This window comes from Gambusia affinis, linkage group LG11, assembly GCF_019740435.1.
Source record: "Gambusia affinis linkage group LG11, SWU_Gaff_1.0, whole genome shotgun sequence".
NCBI lineage: Eukaryota > Metazoa > Chordata > Actinopteri > Cyprinodontiformes > Poeciliidae > Gambusia > Gambusia affinis.
The window spans coordinates 14,902,360-14,920,775 of NC_057878.1; the positions used below are offsets into that span (position 1 = coordinate 14,902,360).

The window sequence follows — 18,416 nt, forward strand, 5'->3', positions numbered from 1 at the left end:
TTTCGGCGTTTAAATGCTGGCCGAGGCGTATCCTGAGTGGATTTTGTCTATTCTCTAAATGCAAGAGTGGGTTCTCTCTGGGTACGATGGCTTCCATCCACAGTCCAAAAAACATGACTGCTAAGTTAAAAGATATCTTTAAATTGCTCATCGGGTATGACTGTGTGTATGGGTGGTTGTGCGTCCCTGTGATGGACTGGCAACCTGTCCAGCTCTCACCCTCTGACAATTTTGGTAATTCTACATTACATGTTTAGGAACTGTTTAGTCTGATTTAAGGTCAGGAAGTGAAACAGGAAAAAAACTGTTTGTGAGACTTTTTCAGTAATGTAAGTAAATATCTGGTTTCAACTGTGCCTATTACGTTATCTTGTGCAAGAAACTCACGGCAGTTTTGCTCATCAGTAGTCCCATTGTCGTAGCAGTTGTTGATGCCATTGCAAACATAGTCCTTTGCAATGCAGCGGCCATTGTTGCAGGCAAATTCTGTACTGGGGTCACAAGGTCTGAACAGACAGCCAACTTCATCACTGTTGTCTCCACAGTCATCGTAATGGTCACAGCGGTAGTGGTAGGGAACACACCGCCCATTGCCACAAGTTAACACAGTGGGCTCGCAGGTGTGAAAGGCTGCCGATCAGAATCAACAACGGGTCAGATTTTTTACTCAAACGGGAAAGAGCCCAAAAGGAAATTCATTTTCACCAGTAGCACAGTTTACCTGACAGTGCAATAAAGGAAGAGAGCAGCTGTGGGACTGCATGTAAAGGTAAGTACATTAAATTATGTTAGTATTGATTGCTGTAATTAATGGGGGATTAGTAGTTTATTCACACAGTGCAAGAATACACACCAGCATAGCTGAAGATCGGTTTGTCTCCTAAGAAAGAAATTTGTTAAACGAAAAAAAAGGACTAATTTGTTAGTTTTAGTGATGATAAATAGTTAAAACTACAGAAAAGACTCTAATAAGATGGTTATGACCAAGAAAAACTTTTAATTCAAGATCTTTTCAGAAGAACCTACCACATACTCTTTCCAGCTCGTCGCTTCCATCTCCACAGTCATTGTCATTGTCGCATATCCATTGGGGTCGGATACACCGGCCATTCATGCAGGTGAACTGGCCTGGCTGGCAGCGAGTCCCATTGTCAGGAATACAGTACTTGCTGTCAGCCAGGTACCATCGACCTTCTGCTGGGCACTGACACTCAGCTCCATTAGGTCCTGATAAAAGCAAGATCACCAAACATTTACACAGAGGTTCCAGGTGAATTAAAGGTTTATCTGCCACCATTTAAATTGGTTCTTTGTACCTGGAGTGCAGATGTGGCTGCAGCCTCCGTTGAACTGCTGACAGGGACTGTCACACAGCTGTTGCTTCCTGCGGGCCAGAACCTGAATGTCCATTGGTCGGGATGGGAGGTTCTGAATCATGACCCTCTGGTCAGAGCCATCGTGTTTGTTTGCCCGATAGATGCTGCGGGTGTTCCAGTCGGTCCAATAGATGAACTGACCAAACATAGTCATTGCAAATGGGTAGATAGCTGTGCTGACAATGACCTCGCGGTTGGCTCCAGATAAAGAGGATCGCTCAATCTTCTGTCTGATGGCAGAGTAAAAATATAGCAATGGCAGAAGTCTTGAAAGTAACAAGACATGCAAAATAAAAATGTCAAAAGTGGATTTTATGAGGTCTTACAAGCTTGCATCTGCCCAGTAGAGTCTCTCCTCTTCATAGTCCAAAGTCAGACCATTTGGCCACACCAGACTGTTGTTCACAATATCAGTTCTGAAATTTCCTCCCAAGGTGGCTCGCTCAATCTTTGCATGAGTTCCCCAGTCTGTCCAGTACATGTATCTATACAACAAGAAAGAAGCAACTTAAAAAGGTAGAGACTGATATACTCAACAGTAGAGTTTGCTATGCAATGCTTACCCCCTGCAGGGGTCCAACATAATGGCCCTTGGCCTCGACACATGGGCAATTATTGTTTTTTGGGCACCATCCACAGACATCGAGCTAATGCTCTGGTTGACGTAGTCGCTATAGTAAATTCTTTTGTTTATCCAGTCGTAGGCTATCCCGTCAGGAGCCCCAAGATCTGTCACAGACCACAGCACAATTACTACAATTCCTACCTCATAATAAAAGTCCTCAACCTGTAGGAGTACTGAACTTACCTGCAGCTACTACAACAGGAGCTGTAGTGGGAGAGGACAGGCTGATATAGCTGATCTTGCTGGCTCCTGCACCTGAGCTCTGAGTGAAGTAAATCCTGTTGTCTGTAAGGTCAAAATCAAGAGCGATGGAGGTGCGAGGCACATTGACAACAGAAAACGGCAGTGCATGGTCCTCAGGATCAAGTCTCAGACTGCGGACTGTGCTCTCAGTAGTGTAGATGAGGTAATCCTCCTTTGTCATCTCACAGCTCTCTTTATCTGTGGCAAGATCACCAAAAGCACAGCTGCACTTTTTATTTTGAGTGCCCTGACTAGAGCCTGGAAGGGCAAAGCAGAAGTGGCCACAGCCACCATTGTTTTCCATGCAGGGGTTGTAGTTCAGTTCTTGCACACTGGTGGGCTGTGTACGTTGGTCAAAGATAGTAACATCCCTCAGCATGTTTATGTTATCTCTAATTACTGCCGGTTGCTCTGTCCTGCCTGGCTCTTTGCTTGCTTGAAAAACTTTTTTGAGGTTTCTGTCCACCCAAATGATGCTGTTCTCAAACACTGTGATTCCATAAGGAGTTGGATAGCGGCTGCCGTACCTAACAATCTCTGTCTCTCCTCCATGAGGGCCAATGCGGGCTATCATATCCAGAGAGTCATCTACCCAGTAAACATATCCAGTATGCCAGTCCAGAGAAAGGCCTCGTGGGGTGATTATCCCTGAAGACACTAAAATTGTACGGTTGGTTCCATCCAAGAGTGCACGCTCAATTTTGGGGTGCTGACCATAATCAGCCCAGTACAGGTATCTGTTTCTGGGATCCACAACAAGGTGCCGCGGCATATCCACCTGCGTCTTCAGCAGTACTCTCCGGAAAGTCGTGTTCAAACGAAGAACCTCGACATACGTCTCAGTCAGAAAGGCGTTGGTGAAATACAGGTTACCTTGGGAAAGCAGTGGGAAAGTTTCAAATTTATTATGATAATATTGGTTTAGAAGTCATAATTCATGAAAAGGTGCTGTATGAAAACTGGACAAATAAGGTAAATAAAGGTGTTCTATTCTGATAGAGCTCTGTCTCTAAGGTAAACAGAATTTGTAGTTGATTTTAAGAAACAGAAAATTTGAGAAAGGGCGCCAGGTGTAGGTGAAAATTCTAACACAGCAGCTTACCTGCAGCCCAGTCCACAGCAATGCCTCGTATTCCGTTGCGTCCTATTCCAGATGTGACCACACTGTGTAATCCTGAGCCATCTGGCTTTATACGTCTGACCCCGTTTTGTATCATCACAGTACTGCTGAAGTCGCACCAGTAAATGAAACCAGAAGCCATGTGCACATCAACGTGGAGAGCGTTGCGACCTGCATGTGGATATTTCAAAAATCAGCAACTCAGTTGATGTTTTATAGAGGAAGACTTAAAGCACATTGTACAGGTCACACATTATGTCTATAACATGGTAAAAGTTGCTGACCTCTTCCAGCCACAGGGACCATTGCCTCAGAGTGATCTGAGCCTTCAAGACTGAAGCCTTTTATAGCAGATAGAGTGGAGATGACGACATAGGACTTGTAAGGGGCACAAGTCCGGTTGTCTGCATTTAGTTTAAAACCTGTCGCACATGCACAGGTAAAAAATCCTTGTGGTCGAGGAAGACAGAGCTGCTCACACGCTCCCATATTGTCTGTGCAGCCATTAGATGTGCCTGCAGACGCTGAGTTTAGAAAAAAAACACCATATTAGAATTGTGCCAAAGACAAAATGCCATTCCAATAAAATATTTACTATAGAAATGCACTGAGATATCAGCTCATTAAGAATCAGACAACTTTTAAAATCAGTGAATGCACTATTCTGATTATCTCTTTTTACAGTCAATGAGATGTTTAACAATGAAGTCAGATAAAGTACACAGATACAAGAAGCAATGTAAAAGGAGACAGTATTTCCTACAACGTAGATTTTGTGCATCATCCAGGCTGCAACACAATAAGGGAGAGCAAGATTTTTAGCAGATAACAGAAAGCTTAAACTGAGCACGTCAAAATAACTATTTTGTCCTTTCAAGCCTTCAGCATTTTTGATGAAATATGGAGCATTTAGAAAAGTTGACAATCTCTGAGTAAAGGTCTAAGGCAGGGGTCTCAAACTGCAGTCCTCGAGGGCCGCTGTCCTGCAGTTTTTAGATGTGCCACAGGTACAAAACACAGGAATGAAATGGCTTAATCACCTCCTCCTTGTGAAGATCAGTTCTCCAGAGCCCTGATAATGACCTAATTATTCTATTCAGGTGAGGTGCAGCAGAGGCACATCTAAAAGTTGCAGAACTGCGGCCCTCGAGGACTGGAGTTTGAGACCCCTGGTCTAAGGAATGCATAGAGACACCATTTGAGTAATGCTCATTGCACTACTTGCTAAGGACAGCTTAAAATGCTGACTCCATAATCATTTCATCTGAACTGTTACAGTGACTGTTCTCTCACGCATGATGTGATAACTTGTGTAAAAATAGGAAGCTTTTCTCAAATTGTGAATTGAATTAGTAAGGAAAAATATCTATCCAAGGCAGCCTGGCACTATCTGAGGAATAAAGTGCCTCTTTTTGAGCTCTTGGATTATTGGTCAGTGTGCTTCTTAGGTTATTTTGGTTGGCTGCCCTCTCCTGGGAAGGATCACCACTGTTCCATGCTTTCTCCACTTATGCCGAAAGAAGTTCTTTTTTTTTTTTTTTTTTTGTGACAACAATGCATAATATGGTTTATACAAGTAAATCTGGTTTAAATGTCTTTTAGCATGTTAAAGCTTTTCAAAACACAAATCAGCCACAAAACTATAGCGCATCTCTTTTCAACTGAGAAATAAACTGTGACGGCGTTTGACACTCACTATCTCTAAAGTGAACTTTTAGGACTCTAAGTCCTGACAGGTTGTCTCGCATCACAACCCTGTTGGCACCAGTGGACTTGTCTACTCGTTCGATGACCTCAAAGTCACGATCGCTGAAGAATAGGTAGTTCTGGTAGACGGCCACACCCCAAGGGTGGGAGAGACCCGTCACTATGGTGATGCGGTTACTTCCATCTGGATCCCCTCGCTCAATCTATGGCAGTTTGATCAAAAACACAGACAAAATATTTTCAATGGGTATTTTTTCATCAAAGTAAAAGTATAAAACGTTTAGAGAGAAGAAATTGAATAAAAACTGACTTTTCCGGTGCCTGTGACAGCCCAGTACAGCTTGTTCTCTTGGATGTCCACAGCGAGGAACTCAATGTGATCAAGGTTGTTGGTGAAGAGCGTGACTGGGTTCATGCCATCCATGTCTGCAGCTGCCACCTTGGCAGGGATGCCACTTTCTGTTCCCTGGTCTGTCCAATAAAGTTTGCTAGATAAAATTTAAATAAATTTAGAGTTTGTTACTTTAGATTGTTTAAACAAGGAAATTTGTTTTTCCAGTGGATATTGACATTCTTCTATCCTCAGAAAACATTTTCACAATGACTTTTCCCTTTTGTTCTGGGGTCAATTTGCACATTTTCTTACAAAAACATGTTTATCCCTGGGACAGAGAACTTGTCTTTTTTCTTGAATGCTGGGATAGCTGGGCATTTCTTTGCTTACTATACTTGCATGTAATTGTTTGAATAGATGATTGTGACGACTTCAGACATCAGAAAATTGCAGTCAATTTCTCCATTCTCTTCCTGATATTTTGGGTGAATTATTTAGATTGATCCTTTTGTAATTCAAGGAAGCCATGTCATCATCATCTGGGCCTTCCCAAAGTGTTTAAATTTCTAAAATAATTACTCTGGCACCAACTTAACTGACTAAAAGCAGAAGATATTTAGGTTAACAAAAACCAAGGTTTTAGAAATTTGTTTAAAAGCGCGAAATTTGTAATCATATCATTTATACACTATCAAATATTTTTAATGAGAGACAACAAATAGCGTCAAAATGATTGGAAATTTCTCTGTCTTTATCCATAGCACAATGCATGCTGGATGTAGAGAACAAACAAAACAACAGATCAATTTGGCTGCTTGGAAGCACTTCTGGTTGTAAAAAGCAGTCATAGTGTGGAAATTCTCACCATCACACTTAAGGCAATACTCCTCTAAAACCACAGTTGGAATGCTACAAACATCATGTGAATAAAGCAGCTGATAGCTAGTAAGACTCCCAGTGTTGATCTGTAAAGTCCAAGAAGGTAAAATATATATAATTAAATTAGTTCACTGAAACTGGTGTTTATTCTATATTTATGTTTTTGTTTAAGTGTCAAAACAAATTAGTAAATAAGTAAATAAATAAGTGAATAAATGTTATATATTACATTATTATAGCTGGAATAATCAACATGCTGTATCATTAGTGTGTAGTGTGATAATGCAGCGGTACTGTGACAGAGTTGTTTTTACTTTATCATATCTGCTCACGCCTGTGTAACCAGATTTGATATGTTTAGTTTTAAAGAAAAATGATTCATGTTAATATAAACATTTCCCTCCAATTATTTAACCCATAATGAGAAAGGAAAGCTCTTGTTTCTTGACCATAAGCTTGTGGGGTTTTAGATGGCAGCATGTCTTGTTAAGATCTCTCCTGAAGCCGACCAGATGGAGGCTCAGTAGCAGTGGATTTGAGCGCCGGTGCCAGGACGGTGTTAAATGGGGCTTACCCACGTGCTGGATCCACAGCGATGCCAACAGGACTGCCAGCGCCGGTCGGAGAGCCGTTGTTTGTGATTATAGTTTTCCGGTACTGTACATCTCCTCTCAACTTTAAAACCTGGCCACGCCAAAACAAACAAGTAAGAAGACCGGTAAACAAATGAAGGAATGACCAAATAAGTTAATCTCACCTCAATAGACTGTGTAGCTGGATTGGTGTAGTACAGATTCTCTGTGATCCAGTCCAGGGCCAGGCCAACAGGAGAGCCGAGAATGGCTGCGGGGGCAAACTCTGTCCTGTTTGTACCGTCTGACTTCACCCTGTGGATCTCACCCTGTTGGACAAAATTAGACATATTAACCTCACCAATCGCTTAACATTAATAGCTTGCTTGGATCAGGCTAGAACTGTAATGGCAGCACAGCATGTTTTGAGCAAATGGACAAAAAATGCTTTGGTTTGTCTTTCAGTCTGTCATGTTGATTGAGATGGACTCACAGGGTGTTCCACCCAGTAGATGGTCTGTTCCTTGTTATCAAAGTCAACATCGTAGCCGTTGTGAAGACCAGCTACTGGAACCATTGCATCATTGCTCTTGTCCTCTGGGTTTAGTGGAATACCATAGATGATGCTGTCTCTCACAACCACCAGAAAGGGATCCTCAACTAGTAGAAAATAAAAACTAGTGTTAATTTTATCAACAGTAATTTGTCACCATGACCTTTTTTTCCTGAAGAAAACAAGATAAAAACTACATTAAAGCTCTCCCTAAGAGACCAGATTTACAATAAAATGATAATAAACTGATAGAAAAATGACAAAAATGTTGGAGGGAGATGCATCACATTCAAATCTGATAAAAGTCATGTATAAAGGCGAAAAAACGTCAACAAAATATATTGTTTTGGGGCAGAATGAATTGAATAAGCTGAAATATTTAGCACCAACATGGTAGTCACAGAAAACTGCAAGTATTTATATTCATTGTTCAGGTAAAACAGGTCTAATGTGATGTTACATCTACACTTTCTCTAAGTCTGCTAAATTTAAAATCTAGTTGACAAAAACAAGATTAAAACTAAAATGATCATTGATGTCAAATATAACTATAACAAAAGGATTGTGTTGAAAAACTATTACAAAAAAATGACTCAAACTTTTCAGACAGAATTAATATTTATAAAGATGCAAATTTATTCACAAATAAGAACAAAGTTTAAGTGCAAAAATAAATAACACCCCCTCTCCCCCCCAAAAAAAGTTAGTAAACATATCCTTTAGAAAAATTAGGTATAGGTGTACAGTTGCTTCCTACGTTAATATTTGGTGCAAATTAGGGATCTAAAGCTGGAGGACCTTTATCTATAAAGAGGATTGACTGGTGAAAGCCGGTTCCACAATCTGATTTGCTGTGTCATCCGAGATTAGAGTCAAAGAATGGTTGTAGGTCATTTTCATTCTTGGATAATCATTGGCTTCAGAGAGAGATTGCAGTCTGCTTGGTTTGTAGGGGCTGAAACCTGAGAAGAGTTAAGCTGCTGACCTAAGGTGGACTCCTTGGACCTTGCATTAAAGGTCCCTTGTCCTCTTGAGACCATGAAAGACATGCTCATATGAGTCTTAATATTTATGACCTGAGCAGCAGGTTACAAGAAAGTCTAAATGGGAGGCTGTTGACAGGTACCTGATTCAATCTATGCTACAGATATGCTGTTAAAAAAGATTTCTCCTCTTACAGATACTAAGACAGCTCTATGTACAGAAAGCATGCAAGAATCAAATTGGGAGTAAGAGTTTTGCTTTCTCATGAAAGTAATCACTGCTGAGATGAACACTTGATGACTATTACAACTTATCAGCAACATTTGACCACACTTCCTTTTTTATCAATTCAAGTGATGAGTGTTTCCGTCCTGTTGGCAGCCTGCATACCTCTGGAACAGGTGAACTGGTCCGCTGACAGAGTCCAGCCGGAGGGGCAGGCGCATGAATAGTATCTGGGTCCCACAGCAGAGAGTAGGCAGATATGAGTGCAGGCGCTCCCCAAGCAGTAATTTCTCCCTACAAATTGAAGAGAGTGATCTTAGCTGGCTCTCGCAAGTAAAAAGACGTATTAGCTACAGCTGATATGTAGCCATAGCAACCATTAATGCAAAGCAGATGCAGTCAAAAGTAGATATTTACATAGTATACTTAAAAAGGCACACACAATCCTTTTCTTGCCCACTGTCTGATATTAAATTTAAGACTAATCTAAATCCTGTTTTACATGAGAAAGGCCCATAGTACTAAATATTTATACTTGCTAAACGCCACAATAATTAGAGGAAATTAATAATTAAGACATATTTTTAATTATGTACCTCAAAATCAGAAGATTGCATTCAGGATCACTTTTCCATTAAGCAATTTTGGAAAGCCCAAATCTTACGGCTTTGTGAGATTCGAATTTGATTGATTTCATTAAATAATTTATCCACACTTCAAAAAATGGTATCTGTTCAAACAACTTGACTGAAAAGCTAAAGACGGGAGCACAAGATTTATTGTTATGCCTGTCCTACACATCAAATTAAACTAAATTACACCTTCATAAATCACTACAATACATAAAAGAGTCAAAACATCTAACTTTTTAGTATAAATCACAACAGAAACATAAAAGGAGAAATCTATCCAAAACCAAAGCACATCCAACAAAATTTGAAGTGATTTATCCTTTTAGCCATCAAATATTTTCTTTTTCATCAATTTTTTACAAGACTTTGCTAATACACACCATATGAGTTATACAGAGGCACACCAACAAGAGATCAGGATCTTAATTGTTGACATCCACATGTCTAGGAAGATACAATTTCCAGATACCTGAAGCTGGATATGTGTGTCCAAGTATAGAAAACCTACCAAGTTCAACCATCTCTAGGACCATTTCTGTGTCCCAGAGATGAAAATGTTTTGGCCTGAGATGAGTTGTACTGACATGGACTGAAAAACCATTGAGCAAGGAAGAAGCCATTACTCTAAACTAAATTGCACCTTGCAAATACACACATTAACTTTACATTTTGGAGAGATGTTCTGTTGTGTGATAAAACAAAAATTGAGGTTGTCTCACTATAATCAGCTCTGTTACACTTGGAGGAGAAAGAGGGAAGTTAGCAAGGCTAAGAAGCCGATTCACATCTGTGAAGTACAATTGTGGCAGCATCATGTTGTGTTGGTGCAATTCTCAAAACAGATGACATCAGAAGGAAAGAGCACATCTGGGTTAAGTAGCATGTTGGATATTGTTGTCATACCTGCTGGTTGCCTGGTTGGGTGCACTGCCACTAGCCCCATTGGCTGAGGGAGGTTGAACAGCATCACTGTCTGGTTCTCCCCATGCCACTTATGAGCTCGCATCACTCGGTTGATGTATCTGTCGGTCCAATAGACAAAATCCTCAAAAATGGTAATTGCGTGGGGATGTTGCAGTACCTTTTCATAGAGAGCAGCAAAAGAAAAAAAAAAGTGTCTTACACATGCTATTCAAAGGTATGCTCAGTGTATTACAGATGCTCATGCACATGCTCCCCTTAAGAGAAAGACGATGATCTCATACACTTACCAAGTCGCTGGCAAGGACTTGTTTTCTGTTGTTTCCATTGTAGTCACAGTAATCAATAAAGTCCAAATAGGCATCAGCAAAGTACAGCAAATTATTTGGATAGTCGATGGTTAAACCATTGGGCCAGTACAGTTTGCTGCTTATGATGACTGTCCTGAGTTTCCCATCCATGCTTGCCCTCTCTATTCGGGGGTTCCTTCCCCAGTCAGTCCAAAACATCAGGTGAGCGCTGCAAGCAGAAACAATCTTTTACTGCTGACTCTGTCTATGCTGTAAAGATTAAATATTTTCAGTGCCATGCAAAAATATTCATACACGTTTGACATTTCCAGATTATTTCTTGTCACAACCTTAAAATTCAACAATATTTGGGTGGGGGCTTATGTGATGGGTCAACACTAAGAGGTGCATAACTGTGAAGTAGAAGAAAAATGACGCGCAGCTTTCAAATTTATTTCACAAATAAAATGAAGCTCTTTTACAAATGAAAATTAAATGCATATCTATTTACCTTGTTTACTCTGACACACCTGTTATACATCGCTGGAAAATTAAGAGACCACTGCAAAATTATAGGTACATGTTTGAGTTTTTATTTTTATTTTATTATTTATTTTATTCTATGAACAACTGACAATGTGTCTCTGAAATCCCAAGCAAAAATTTAGTATTTATTTGCAGAAAATGAGAAATGGTCAAAATAACAAAAAAATAATGCAAAGAAAACAAGTTCATGTCGAGATGTGCAGACTCTAGCATTGGATAGCCTGAATACAAATTCAAATCCCTTTTTTGTTGGCCTAAATTTTTCTAAGCCTAATTTTTCATTTCCTTCCACTTCACAAATATGTAGTGTGTGATGTGTGTGTTGGTGGTGTGACAAAATGTGAAAATGTTTAAGGACAAAATATGTGTTGCTGACCTGTCTCTGGGGTCCACCACGAGACCTCGAGGGTTGGTGACATTTTCACTAACTAAGACGGTCCGGTGTGTGCCGTCCAGTTTAGACACCTCAATTGTCTCCAGGACATAGTCGGTCCAGTATAAATTCCTGCCCACCCAGTCCACTGCAAGGCTCTCTGTCACAGTCACTCCACTGTCAAATATCTGTACACAAGATATAATCTTCAATTAACACATTTCTAAGATAAGATTCTAAGATAACCGACTGAAAGGATTTTACTTTTACTTTTTATTTAATACTTTTGTAAATATAAAGCTGTAAATCTCAATACAATAAATATTTCTACCATGGAAAGACTTTAAAGATGGAAGCAAAAAAACAATAAAAAGGAAATGAGGAAGAAGAGAAAGGAAAGGAAGAGAAGAGGAAGGAAGGGCAGACACAAAGAAGGATGGGCATAAGGGAGAAAGAAAGAAATGGAACGAATGGAACAAATGGAAAAAAAGTATAAAGAAAGTACACAAGGAGAGAGAGACAGAGGTAGAAAAGGTACAAGGGAAGAAGACAGGAAACACATGAAGTAATGCAGGACACAAAAATGAAGAAGAGAAGGAATAATACATTTAAAGAAGAGAACAGGGAATAAAATCTGAAAATAAAAATATTCTCCAAAATCATTTTTGTTTTTCCATATTTATCCAGATGTGGAACATAATTTCGAAATCAAAACCCATCGTTTTGCAGACTTTATTGTATGTTTTATTTCCCTGTGACTTACCACAGTTCTCTCGCTGCCATTTATGTGAGAACTCCAGATCCTGTCCTGGCTTGTATCGGACCAGTACACACGGTCCGACACAGAGTCAAAATCTATAGCCACGATGTTGCGTCCGTCTCGAATCAGTGACCGAATCACATTCGGTTGACCGCTTATTTCATCTTGTATAATCTGATTTCGACTGGCCACAAGTAGAAAGGCTTGACGAGAGTCTAGAAGAAAAAAAAAAACACAACCAAACCCAGTTACTTGGTATGTTCATTTTATACTAATAACAACACTTATCGGTTTGTGTGCGGGGGTGTGCATGTGTGTGTGAGTGTTGACAGCAACCACACAAGAAAACTCTTAACTAGACCCTACTCAAATGTCTGTCCTTTGGGAATGCACTTTTGTCCAAATAATGTCCTATTGTATTGCAAAAGCTTTCAGTCGGTTATCTGTGAAGGAAGAGGAGTTCATGTCAGGCACGCTCCCCTTATAAACAACCCTTTGTTTGTGATTATGTCCTAATTACTGCGGCGATGGCCAGTGACTGACATATATGTTATTTGCCTTATCTTTTGAAATCAGAGCAGCAAAGAAACACAAGAAAGAAGAAAGGCAGTGTGTCTGTCTGGAGGCCTAAGGGCCAAGTTCCACTTATTTCTCCCCCGTCCCCAGGTGGACGAGTGGAGAAATCAGATACATGTTTGATTGGTGAAAAATACTAAAACCAAGATCACACTGGAGCTGATATTTCATAATGAAATAATTCAAGTTATTCAAGTCTTAAGGGATGAAGAAATGATATACTCCAAAGGTCAGAGACATTTCTCCCCTCACCTGAAGCCTTGCAGGTACGTTGGTCTGCTTCAAGAGTGTAGCCATCCTGGCAGTGGCAGCGAAAGGAGCCTCTCTCGTTAAAGCAGTGCTGGCTACACAGTCCTGGGGGATTACACTCATCTATGTCATCACACGCTTTGGTGTCGCTGTTGAGCTGATAACCAACAGAGCACGTGCACTGGGCCCCAAAAGGCCCCTGTATACAACCTTGAGTGCAGCCACCGTTGTTATCAGTACAGCTCGCTTGGTCTAAAAGCAAGAAAGGAATTATTAAGAAGAGACCATCTCAAAATTATGACCTTTCAGTACATGCTGCGCTAATGATGGTGGGAAAACATTAACAAAGCAACAACTACGGTACATCCTTAGAATTGCTGTCCTGAGCCAAAGCTAGGTTATAAATGGTGATTGTTGGAAATTTGTGACATAAATGATTACCAATAACATTGCATCTGTTAAAAACAAATCATAGCTACTGGCAGCATTTCTACCAATCATTGAGAGTTTCTTCCTACCTGGTAAAGGCTCATCTGAAAGTTGAAAGAGAGGCAAGAGGAGGGGGGAGGAATCACAGATAATTTTCAGGTCAGTGCAGGACAAATCAGACATGCTTGATTTAAACACAAGAACACAAACATTAGCAAGTGATATTGAGCACAATTTTTCTGTGATATGAAGCAACTGCTTTTAAAATATTACAACAATTAGAAAAGTGTCAAATTAAACAAAATCAGCTTAAAGTAGGTTGTTATTGTGTTTGTCATTAAATAGGTGAATGTTACTGGAAAAATAAAATAATCATGTCTTAATGTACAAGAAACATCTTCAGTCAAAGAACTAATGTGTCAAATGAGCATAAAAACATAGAAAAATATGTATTGTATTTTATGTCATTCTTCCATAATGAAGCAATTATTCTAGTGATTAAATACTGTATAACATGAGCTCAGGAAATCACATGTCTTAAAATGGCTTCAAATTATTGCTGAAAGGGAGGATCTGATTAGTTTTAACTGGGCTGGACAGACAAATGGTCGCTTTAGCATCTAACATACAGCTAACATACAGAAATAACTAGATTCACTCTGCAGAAATAAAATACTTCAATGTTTTCTTTACACAAGATATTTGTGATGTTCTCAAACTGAAACAAGAATTATTATTAAAATTATTATTAAAAATTAGATGAACAACAAAAGATTTACCTTGAACCAAAAAAAAAAGTCTAAGTGTAAAATAAATCAATACTGAAAATGCACCCAGAAATCAGCCAGAGACAATATTGGTTTATTGGTCAAAACTAAAATACTATTCAGTTAGTGAGTGTGCCATAACTAAGCATGAACAAGTTGACACACAGCCAGATCTCTACAAAATTAGTAAAACTCCAACAAAATCCATCACAGGTGAATTTTTTTTAAAGTTTTTTTTATTATTATTATTATTTTTATATTTTTATTTAACACGTTAGTTCTAAATTGTTAAATTTTCACACAACTATTAATGTTATATACAGCTTATAAAATGTCATAATACATGGGGAAAAAATTGCTGTATGTAAGGTGAGGATACAACTTACTGCAAAGTGGAGACTCATCAGCGCCATTGGGACAGTTGGGTGTGTTGTCACACACTGTGGTGAGATTGATACAAACACTGTGACCAGGACACTGCCACTGCCAACTTGGACACCGGAAAGGCGGCGTGGGACAATCTCTTTCATCGCTCATGTCTCTGCAGTCGTTGTCTCCGTCACAAATCCAACTGAGTAAGACGCAGTTTCCATTATCACAGCGGAAGAGAGAAGATGGGCAGGTCCGCGGAGGACAGGCGTGGTGTTCATCGCTGCCATCCTGGCAGTCTGGATGGCCATCACATTCCCATGACGACGGGATACAGCTCCCATCCGACTGACATTGAAACTCATTCTCGTGATGGCACATCCCTGGGGGCCTGGTAGCTAAAACAAATCAGGACACACAGCAACGATATGGGTCAAAATTGTTTGGCAGTAAGATTTCCAACATTGGTGCCAACTTTAGGCAGGACGTCCAGGTCATGGCTTTTAAAATGATCGGTACTGGAGTTCCTGGACAAAAGTCAACTCTTTTACCTGAGGTTGGGTCACTGGCTGTGTTTGTGTCAACTGCATCATCAGAAAGCAGATTTTTTTAAACCATTTATAACATCTTTTGAGTCAGAGTCAGAGTTTTCCCCTTACAATCTAAGGATTTTTCACCTTTTATAATGACTTTAATATCAAAAGAGATAATGGCATTTATCCCCACTAATGTTAGGCTGATTAATCATTTAAGAACCAAACAAACTGCGGTGGTATATGATAGTACTATCTGCTATGTAGATGTGTAGTACTATTGTTTTTTTATGTATTCATCTCCAATTGTTCTTGCTCTCTGCAAAGCAAATTGAACCCCTGAAGACAATAAAGTTTATGTAACCTAATTAACTCTCAGCTGCTCAGATGTCCACCAGCAGAAAACAGAATGAAAACTCTTTTCATTCACTTCTAAGACTTTCAACCGAAAATACCAACTGAATGAAGCAAGAGAGAAACTTTTTAAGTAAGTCTTGAGAGCACATGATTAACTAGAACAGCACAGGAAAAATGAGTTATTGAGTTATATCAAAATAAAGATTAAACATGTTAATTTTTTGCTAAGGGCTCCATATTAAAACTTCACAATCACAACACAAAGGGGCATCACTTAATGCTCATAAGATTAGAGGAATATCCCATTACATCCTTATTAGCTTCGACTTGATTAAGCATTGTCCTGTGGGTTCTTTATCAGTCTATCTTTGATTGACAGGGATCAATAACTTTGATAAAAAAAGAAATGATCAGAACATTCTTATAAATGTTCTTGTAATACTGAGTAAGGACTCAGCAAGATAATTTGAGACTGCTAGGAGAATCAAAAACACTTACGACAATTTTGCTCATCAGAGCGATCGCTACAATCGAAGACCCCATCGCAGCGGTAGTAGGAGTTGATGCACTGGTGGCCGCTGGTACACTTGAACTCACTCACAGTGCAGTTGTAGACTGAAAAATCCATAACAGTGCTGATAATTAAGCTACCTCTTTAATACAACTTACAGAGCCTAAATAGTAGATAATGAAGTGTACAAAGGGATTGATCTTTAACAATTTATTCTGCAAATGTGTTTCTGATCTAACAAATCAATGCAAGGCTTATAAGGATAAGCTTTAGGGAGAATGTCAGTTAATGGGTTTATAGATTTAAATAAATTGAAATGAAACCTGCTTAAATATATGCTTATGCTGAAAATGGGAAATATTATGTGCTTTGAATAATTGCAACACAAGATTAGCAATTACTCACTGCATCCCTGTTCATCTGCTCCGTCCACACAGTCTCTATCTCCGTCACAGACATAGTTGGGGTCTATACATCGGTGGTCAGGACACTGAAACTGTCCTGGGTGGCACGTACTTCCCAGGTCTGGATAACATAGTTGTAAAACACAAATGTTAGCCCTTTCTTTAACTTTATTTGTGACGTTACACAAGGAAAGAAAGTGTTTGAGGTTTTCAAATAAATCCACAGGTGTGCCTCCAATTAAACTTAAGGATTAATTAATGTATCAGAGTTGTACAAAGCCATAATACCATGATATGAGCTTCCCCAAAACTATTAAATCTACAGTAATATCAGTTTATGGAAACATTTTCAGAAATTGAAAAAATTCTTTAAAAATCTTTCATTATTTTAGTATGTTCTAAAAATAGATACATTTGGTCATACTAAATTACAAAAAAAAAAAACAAGAAAAGCTTAATTTATTTCAATGCTGCAGTGTAATGAAAAAAATACAATACATGTACATATTTGGTTTTATCTCTTTTCCCCAGACAAACAGGGAAGTGCGAATTACTTATTAAAATTTAATTTAGCTAACAATTAAAGTTGTTTCTGTTACATTTTTGTTGTAGAAACTTTTATGGTGCCAATGATTATCACATATTTTTCTAAGCTTTATTTCAAAAACGGTTGGAATTTTCTTCTATTTTCTTCTATAAATTTACAGTGAGTGTTTCTACACATTTAACGGGGATGGCAATAACTGTGATGGGGCTTTTAGAGGTACATACAGCAGTCTGCTTCATCGGACCCGTCTCCACAGTCGTTATCTGTATCGCAGCGCCACGTATGAGGGACGCATCGGTGGTTGGCACATGTGAACTGATTGGCGGGGCACGTTCCTGGCACCCGTGTGGGGCAGTTGATCTCGTCGCTGTTATCAAAGCAATCATTGTGCCCGTCGCAGCGCCACTCTGCTGGCACGCAGCGCTGACTGGCACAGGTGAAGGCCAAGGGGGAACAAGTAGTGTCTAGAAGTCAAAAACAAGATGTTTTTTTTTATGAACCAACACCAACCCAAAAATGACTTGAAAAGATTTAAATAAGTCAGATTACTGTTTATTCCACAATGGAGTTCGTCGGTGTTGTCATGGCAATCATCAACACCGTCGCATCTGTAGGTGTTTGGGACACATTTGCCGTTGCCACAGGAGAAGGAGTTGGCTCCACACTGCATTGTTGGGGGCTCGTTGGAGGGGTCCTCGACACAAGTCTGCTGGTTTGGCGACAGCTTCATGCCGTACGGGCAGCCACACACTCTCTGAGAGTCTGGAGCTGGGAAGCAGAAGTGGCTGCAGTCTCCGTTAGGATTTGTCTGCCTGTTGCAGAGGTTAGCACCTGCGAAGGGAGAGTCAGGGGTAATTACCGGGAATATGACTGATGAGAGCAAGGTGAAGCCACGCATGAACAAGAAAGTCAGAGGGACAGAAAATGAATCTACTGACCGATCTGAGAGTTGGAGTTGAAAGACTTGACATGCATGATGTGGCTGATTCCTCTCCTAATAACTACCATCTGCCCACCATCAGTCTTGCGCACACGGACAATGCCACCCAGGCGCCAGTCAGTGAAATACGCAAAGCCTGAAAGGAGCAGCAGAGCATGAAATATGCTACAGTATCTTTCATCGCCTCCTGCAAAAAGCAATTACTTCTTTGACATGATTATGATAAAAATTAAAGAAAAAAAATTCAAGCTCATGAGATGTAAACAACTTACCTTCAAAAATGGTAAGACCAAAAGGATGGGAGATCTGGGTTATGCGGTCCAAGGAAAGCCTGTTTTGTCCGTTAAAGTTGCTGTGCTCAATTTTGTCGAAGAAGGCATCTACCCAATACAGACGCATTGAGCTGAGCAGTGATCAAAACAGAGAGACATAAAGAATTATAAATTATTTATAAAATAAGTACCATGGGAGGAAGGATGCTGATTTGAAATGATTTCTAATTATAACAATTAGAGATGCACAGAAAAAAAGTCAGCTAATAACAAGAATCGACTAATGTCACATTTGACTGTGTCTGTATCTTTAGTTGACCTT

The 18,416-nt window shown here is 39.6% G+C and overlaps 1 protein-coding gene across 4 annotated transcripts in view; it reads right to left on the reverse strand.

Moving 5' to 3' along the window:
- Nucleotides 1-18,416, reverse strand: part of lrp2a (low density lipoprotein receptor-related protein 2a) — a 56,279-nt gene that overhangs the window by 20,280 nt on the left and 17,583 nt on the right. For 3 of the 4 annotated variants that reach the window (XR_006372085.1, XM_044131442.1, XM_044131446.1), the window contains 27 exons: nucleotides 18,095-18,225; nucleotides 17,821-17,958; nucleotides 17,432-17,713; nucleotides 17,107-17,346; nucleotides 16,337-16,456; nucleotides 15,919-16,035; nucleotides 14,548-14,928; nucleotides 13,484-13,498; nucleotides 12,969-13,217; nucleotides 12,144-12,355; nucleotides 11,384-11,568; nucleotides 10,462-10,690; nucleotides 10,154-10,331; nucleotides 8,784-8,912; nucleotides 7,350-7,516; nucleotides 7,042-7,185; nucleotides 6,859-6,968; nucleotides 5,382-5,559; nucleotides 5,061-5,274; nucleotides 3,649-3,888; nucleotides 3,347-3,535; nucleotides 2,185-3,117; nucleotides 1,940-2,105; nucleotides 1,703-1,861; nucleotides 1,317-1,606; nucleotides 1,027-1,227; nucleotides 388-630 (listed from right to left, as the gene is read on the reverse strand). Coding sequence is in view for 3 of the 4 variants with exons in the window: in XM_044131442.1 (XP_043987377.1) it covers nucleotides 388-630; nucleotides 1,027-1,227; nucleotides 1,317-1,606; nucleotides 1,703-1,861; nucleotides 1,940-2,105; nucleotides 2,185-3,117; nucleotides 3,347-3,535; nucleotides 3,649-3,888; nucleotides 5,061-5,274; nucleotides 5,382-5,559; nucleotides 6,859-6,968; nucleotides 7,042-7,185; nucleotides 7,350-7,516; nucleotides 8,784-8,912; nucleotides 10,154-10,331; nucleotides 10,462-10,690; nucleotides 11,384-11,568; nucleotides 12,144-12,355; nucleotides 12,969-13,217; nucleotides 13,484-13,498; nucleotides 14,548-14,928; nucleotides 15,919-16,035; nucleotides 16,337-16,456; nucleotides 17,107-17,346; nucleotides 17,432-17,713; nucleotides 17,821-17,958; nucleotides 18,095-18,225 (5,840 nt within the window). In the remaining variant the exon portion in view is untranslated. The remainder of the gene's footprint in view (nucleotides 1-387; nucleotides 631-1,026; nucleotides 1,228-1,316; nucleotides 1,607-1,702; nucleotides 1,862-1,939; nucleotides 2,106-2,184; nucleotides 3,118-3,346; nucleotides 3,536-3,648; nucleotides 3,889-5,060; nucleotides 5,275-5,381; nucleotides 5,560-6,858; nucleotides 6,969-7,041; nucleotides 7,186-7,349; nucleotides 7,517-8,783; nucleotides 8,913-10,153; nucleotides 10,332-10,461; nucleotides 10,691-11,383; nucleotides 11,569-12,143; nucleotides 12,356-12,968; nucleotides 13,218-13,483; nucleotides 13,499-14,547; nucleotides 14,929-15,918; nucleotides 16,036-16,336; nucleotides 16,457-17,106; nucleotides 17,347-17,431; nucleotides 17,714-17,820; nucleotides 17,959-18,094; nucleotides 18,226-18,416) is intronic. The other variant, XM_044131443.1, reaches the window with a different exon arrangement.